Below are 6,867 nucleotides of genomic sequence, written 5' to 3'. Positions count from 1 at the left end.
TGAGTGCTGTGAAGTGTGTAAACCTGGTGATTCACAGACCTGTACCCCTGGGGATAAAAATATATGTTTATAAAAAATAAAAAATTAAAAAAAAAATCAATTGGAATAAAACACACTCCAGATTGGATTCCTCCCTTTTTCTTCCTTTCTGGTCTCCCCCTACCCTACCACTTTCTCAAATTCTTCTTTTTGTTTGTCCTTTCCTAACTTTAATCCTAAAGAAATGAAACATACTTGTTTCCTCCTCCCGTTGACAACCACACAGTATATTTGGCTCTAAGGTTCCACTAAACTTCAGCAAAGAATCATTTTCCAGTTACTAAAACTGACCCTTGGGTCAGACCCGAGGTATTCACAAATGTATGGAGCACAGTCCCTCTTCAGGAATCTTAGATGACAGTGAGGGTTGGAGATAAGTAAATGAAAATTATAGTAGTGTGGCAAGTGGCTGGTGTGCCTAAAGAAGGGCGCTCAACCTGGTCCTAAACAAATCTGGAGGGACTTCTGGCCTGCATCTTGAACAGTGAATAGAAGCTAGCATTAATGAGAGTGGATTGAGGGATGGAGTGAATGGCTGATACGTTTCAAGTGACGTGGAAGTGAGATTAAGCCGGATGACATTGAGGAAGTGTAGTGAATTTAAAACACAGACTGTGAGTATGTATGGAGAGGGAGATGGGGAGGAGAGGCAGATAATAAGATTAGAGATAATTAAAAAAATGTTTAACTTTGGTTCAGGTGTTTCTTTTTTTATATCTTGCTGAAGTTAAGGGTCTTTCCTTCTGTAGGAAAGGGGGAACTTGTGAAGGTGTTAATTGTATAAAGGATGTCTCATGATCACAGTTACATATTTGGCTACACTGTATCCTATTCAGTCAACAGTATTAGGCACTTTTTGAATACTCAATACTACAAATGTAATCATAAAAAAGGGCAGACCCAGACTTGTCTTTAGTTCCAGAGGCTGACAGTACTGACTGTAAGAAGTCCAGCTAAGAGGCTGTGGCCCATGAGAGATTTTGGTGGTCTGAATTGAAGTATCTCAGAAGGGATGAAAGCAAGTGTGTATGTTTAAGAGATATTCAGGAAATAGTGCTAAAGAAGATAGTAATTGATTGGAGGGGATGGGAGAGGGGTCTCTACACATTTCCACTTGAACTGTATTCCCCTTCCTTTCTTAGTTTGACAGCCTGGTGACTTTGTGGGTGTTTCCATTTGCAGATGTCTAGTTATCAGTATGACCAGCTGTCAGTTCTGTCATCCCATTTGGTGGGTGCACAGTGATATGGAAAATACAATGGGTCATTGACCTTGTAGCAGAGGCCATTTGCTATGGAAAAGCTATTATCAAGAATTATGTTAAGCAGTTCTTCTTGTCAGATGAGTTTTGCTAAACTATTCATTTTGCTATATGATATGCAGTACAATAAGTTTGCAGGGATCGAATGTAGAGTGGGGAGGCAAGATAGCTAAAAAAAAAAAAATGTTAGAAAAAGTAGAATCTCAGAACAAAACTAGTACTAAGAGTGCTGAGAGGAAACAAAGGCTACATAATGGATTATGTAAAATGAGTATTTAGTTTTCTGAGAGAGAGTACAAAACCAGATTATTTCCCTCAGAGGATTCCTGAGAACACTAGTATCGTGGGTTACTCTGTGGAGAAAGATTTCTGGAAATGCTGCACACTCAAATATGCCTCTTGTTAGAAGAGGATCTGGTTATGTTTGTTGAAGCTAGAGTTAGACAAATACATTTGCCCCTCCTGCCATGTTGTTCACTAATACTGTATGAACATGCTGTGGAATTGATGCCTCACAGAATACTCTGAGGGAAATGCTGGACTAACCAAGTGATGACTGTAGTAACAGTTAATGTTTATTGAGTGCTAATCATCTTCTGTGCATAGTGTTAAACTCTTTACGTGGACTTAGTCTTTATACTGACACTAGCAGGTGTAGATATTTATTATTATCCTCATTTTAGTGACAACAAAAATACTCTAAGTTATGAAGTAGTTAGTCTAAAGTAATATAGTCAGTAGGCAAGAAACTGGATTTTAAACCAAACAGTCTAATCTAAAAGATCAAACACTTATCCCTTTGTACATTGTCTTGACATGTCATAAGACTGAAGTTCATAGAGGACCTGGTCATTGTTGGTATGACCCAAACTCCATACAATCTTCTTATGAATGGGACTGACCTTTCTCAAGGACCAAAGAAACATCCAATGACTGGAATGTTCTCTAATCTCATAGTCATTGAGCCCTTATGCATGCCAGTCAATAGATCAGTCATTTCACATGCATTATCCTGTATTATAGTAGAGGAAACTGAAGTAGGAGATCCAGAAATCGGTGCAGACTGGACTCAAATCGAAACAGTCAGACTTAGGAATTAGTCATGTTCTTAATCGTGTGACAATGTCTCCTCAAAATCTGAATTGGTGCACACAGCTTCTCCAGGCCAAGGAATTCTTGCATATATCTATACTAAAATATATAATTCATTTTTAATGCACTTACCCGTATGAAAAACTCCTCATCAGAATTATACAAATTATAGCCATCATTGCTATCACTGAGTCAATTTTTAGAGATGGAATTTTGGAAGTAACAGTGTGAGAAGAAAGCTAATTTAGAGAATTCAAGAGGAAGAGGAATCAGACTAGGTCAGAAAGTGACCTCGTGAACCTGCCTTAGAGGTAAGGCAGGAGTCTCGAAGTCAAACAACAACAGAGTCAAATGTGGATCGCATTTCTTCATGCTAGCGTAAGTCTCTGACCACCTTTTGGACTCTATCCCTAATCTGAGAAGGCACTAAGTGATGGGCATATATTTTATATACCTAATAAATAAATACAGATGAATTTTATTTTATATTAGTTTCACTTACCCCTTAGCAAAGTGGTAGTTAATATAAGGAACTTAGAATTATAGTAAAAATTCAAACCCAGAATTGCCTATCATTAAACATGTCCATAGGCAAATTTCCAAATTTGATCTTTGAAAGAGGATGGACATACAAATACACACCATTTGTTGTTAAGAATATAAATATTGTCATGTAAAGTGCTAGAGAAAGTAGGTGCTGTGCTTTTATTATAGGTAACTATTATTATATTGGAACATTTCTTTGTTTTCCCAAGTTTTGTGAGTTCAACTTGAAAAGGTTTACTTCGTATTTTTCATTCTGCTTTTCCATTTTTCTCCTACTTCTGATAAAGTACAGAACAGTGAATTCCAACAATATTAAAACATCTGTGTGTTTCTAGTAGTGGCATTGTGAGAAGCAGTTGTACCAGGTGACTTTTTTTTTTTTTTAAAGCACATTAGGAATAACAGATTTGAAATGAGTTTATTCTGGACAGGAATTCATTTAACACATTTTATCTAAACTGTTTGCTTTGACCATTTGACTTGGCATTGAAAAAGGAATCTTCTAGAAAAAAAGAGTAAGATAAAGTCACTTATTTAAAGATTATTCAAACAACTGTGCCTTGGATTTTGTGAATAAGTTAAATCTATATTTATATGGAGAAAAATGGTAATGTTTCCCAGTTGATTTAGGCTATTGTTAAGTGAATGAAGACTGACTGAGGTAGGACCTCTCTTATCTCCTGCATCATATCAAGGCACTTTGTTTGGAATACTTTTATTTTTTCTCTTCGGAATTTATACAGTAAACAGCATTTCAAATACAATAAATGCCATTTTCAGATGTTCAGGTGTTATGAAAGCTCTAAATGTAGCACAATTATAAAGGAAAAGCAGTGGTTTCATATACTTAGGGTTTTTATTATTTTTATTTTATTTGCAGGATGAGTAAGAGATACTTACAGAAAGCAACAAAAGGAAAGCTGCTAATAATAATATTTATTGTAACCTTGTGGGGGAAAGTTGTATCCAGTGCAAACCATCATAAAGGTAAGCTCTTCTGCTTTTTTTCCCCCCTTCATCTCTCTGTGGAAAGTGAAAGATCTCCTTTAACACAGACTATCATGTTCTATCTTCACTGGTCTGTTAGTTTTACTAGGTACGGGCTCCCCCCGGTAATTCTCCTTAAGTAAAGATGCAGAGAGTTATCCTTTATATGGCTTTGATGGGGGAAGCGTGATTATTTCCAGGATTACTGCCATTTCTGAAAATAGTGTTCAAAGACTCTGCCTTTCCCTGTCACTTCCATTTTTAAGATATTGATGCTAAAATGTTCGGTTGACATGTAATAAACATGAGTTTCAAATTGCTAACAACCTGGGAATGAAAGTATCTTTAATGATCTGTGTCTTAATAATATGTATCTATGGAAATATCCCCTCTGTGCTTTTTGTGGATCACATTTCTTCATGCTAGCGTACGTCTCTGACCACCTTTTGGACTCTATCCCTAATGTGATATTCAGCAGGCTCAATTCAGAACAGAGTGAGAATATTTGTTTTACACATATGTGTTAAGCCTGACAGTTCAGCCCTTTCTGTTCTCTTTCCTGAGCCAACGACTCTGTATAATGAATAGCCACCTTTTCCAAATGAATTAAAATGGGGGCTATTTCTGAACTGTTCCTACCACAATCAAGTATTCATAGCCTGACTAGTCAATTTAAGATTTTTCTGTGAAATATGATTTTACAATTCAATTTTCTGTCCTCTGTAAAGTCTACAGATAAGCAACTTTTAATTTTATTTTTGGGGGAAGAGGGAGTTTAGAGTGCCTTGAATTTTGTAATACTTAAAATAGTTACACATGTGCATTTAATTAGCATTACATGGAACATTAACACCAGGGAGAGGGAAGACGTGGTGTAAGGAAGTGATGGCTCTGAGGTAAAAGCTTTCCCCCTGTGTTTAAAACCAAAAAGAGACATCTTTCAAAGTAAGAGAATTTTATGAAGAGGCCTTTCATATTTCACATTCCTGTTTTCATCCCACAGTGTGTGTGTGTGCATGTGTATACATATAATATTAATTATGTCATAGGTCTATTCTAGAATTTTCCTTTCTTTAATACAAGCATACTGATCCACAAATCCTCTTTGATAATTGTTATTCATGGAAAAATTAAAAAATGTCAAGGAGGACATTTTTCCCCATGCCTCTAAATAGACCAAATCTAAGGACACAGTACTGTTAAATACTCACCTTTTAGTGAGACTTGGAAACTACTTGGGCTTAACAAGAGAAGACATACCATCCCTTCTGTGATGGGTGGCCACTCCAGTGCCCTTTCCCAGCCTATAAAAGAACTGAGAGAAGTGGAGAGATTTATGGAACAGTAGGAATCACTCTGGTGAAGCAAGAGTTAATGGTAAAGATGCTTTCTCTGCTCCAAAGCCAAGTGATACAATTCATGCAAAATGCCCCTTTTGTTTTAAACTATTTTACATTTAAAATAATAAGTATAATCTCACAAAGCAAACTGAGGGTTGCTGGGGGGAGGGGGGTTGGGAGAAGGGGGTGGGATTATGGACATTGGGGAGGGTATGTGCTTTGGTGAGTGCTGTGAAGTGTGTAAACCTGGTGATTCACAGACCTGTACCCCTGGGGATAAAAATATATGTTTATAAAAAATAAAAAATTAAAAAAAATAATAAGTATTATGCATATGTAAGTCATGTCCCTAAAATGAACAAGTAGTGCCTACTCACCACCCCGTTTAGAAATGCAACAGTTTTAATACTCTGGAAACTGGCCATGTCGGGCATTCTGATTTCATTCCTTTGTCTCTTTCCCCAGACAATCACTACACTTAAATTTTGTGATTATAATCCTTTGGCATTTATTTCTAATTTCACCATGTATTTATATATCCCCGAGTGGCATATTCCTTAATTATGACTGTTACTGAATTTTCATAATAGTATCATACTGTATTTTTCTGTAATTTCCTACTTTGCCCAACAGGCACTTGTGGCATTCATTAGGGTTGATGGCATATAGCTATAGTTAATTTATTTTTACTGTTATTCCACATTTTATTGTATGAAGTCACCACAATTAATATTTTTATATTTTTGTACATGAACACTTGGTATTCCATGTTCCTGCCCTTATGAACAATGCTTCTATAAATATTCTTGCACTTTTCCCCTGGTGCACATCTACAAGAGTTTCTTGAGAACACATTCAGAGGAGCAAAATTGCTGGGACTTGGGGCGTGCATATCTTTAGTCTTGCCAGATAAGGCCAAATGGTTTTCCAAAGTGGTAGTACTAATAGAGTCTTCCAAGGTATTTTTTTTTTTTTGACTTTTAATTTTTTATTTTTTATAAACATATATTTTTATCCCCAGGGGTACAAGTCTGTGAATCACCAGGTTTACACACTTCACAGCACTCACCAAAGCACATACCCTCCCCAATGTCCATAATCCCACCCCCTTCTCCCAAACCCCCTCCCCCCAGCAACCCTCAGTTTGTTTTTGTGAGGTTAGGAGTCACTTATGGTTTGTCTCCCTCCCAATCCCATCTTGTTTCATTTATTCTAGGTTTTTTTTTTTTTTTTTTTTTTTTTTTACCATATTTGTAATCTTGCTGTATGTGTAGATCTCTCTCCTTTCTGGGTGAATAGTACTCAGTGCATCTTATCTCTTCTTGATTAGTCTCACCAGAATTGGTCAAGATTTCTAAGAATCAGCTTTTGCCTTTGTTGATCCTCTTTCTTGTGTCTCTTCTTGTATGTCATTACTTTTTGCTCTTATCTTTATAATTTCATCACTTGTGTGTATTTTTATTTATATAACAACACAAACTAGTGTATGCCAGGTATTTGTGGGGAAGTGAAACTTGCTTGGATTTCTCCATGCTACAAAAAGCCGTAGCCTCCTGAAACTTTTCATACCTCTAGTTATTTGTGTAGTTAGTTTCTTTGATT

General features: G+C 36.4%; 1 protein-coding gene across 2 annotated transcripts in view; it reads left to right on the top strand.

Annotated features, from left to right (window-relative positions):
• The window catches only part of TAFA2 (TAFA chemokine like family member 2), a 482,836-nt gene that overhangs the window by 305,558 nt on the left and 170,411 nt on the right, over nucleotides 1-6,867 (top strand). For both annotated transcript variants that reach the window (XM_059403593.1, XM_059403594.1), the window contains exon 2: nucleotides 3,819-3,925. In XM_059403593.1, coding sequence (XP_059259576.1) covers nucleotides 3,820-3,925 — 106 coding nt within the window. In that variant the 5' untranslated portion in view covers nucleotide 3,819. The remainder of the gene's footprint in view (nucleotides 1-3,818; nucleotides 3,926-6,867) is intronic.

The sequence above is a fragment of the Mustela nigripes genome, chromosome 6 (genome assembly GCF_022355385.1).
Source record: "Mustela nigripes isolate SB6536 chromosome 6, MUSNIG.SB6536, whole genome shotgun sequence".
In the NCBI taxonomy this organism is placed as follows: domain Eukaryota; kingdom Metazoa; phylum Chordata; class Mammalia; order Carnivora; family Mustelidae; genus Mustela; species Mustela nigripes.
The sequence above is the reverse complement of the archived record's forward strand: the minus strand, read 5'-3'. Positions and strand labels throughout refer to the sequence as shown.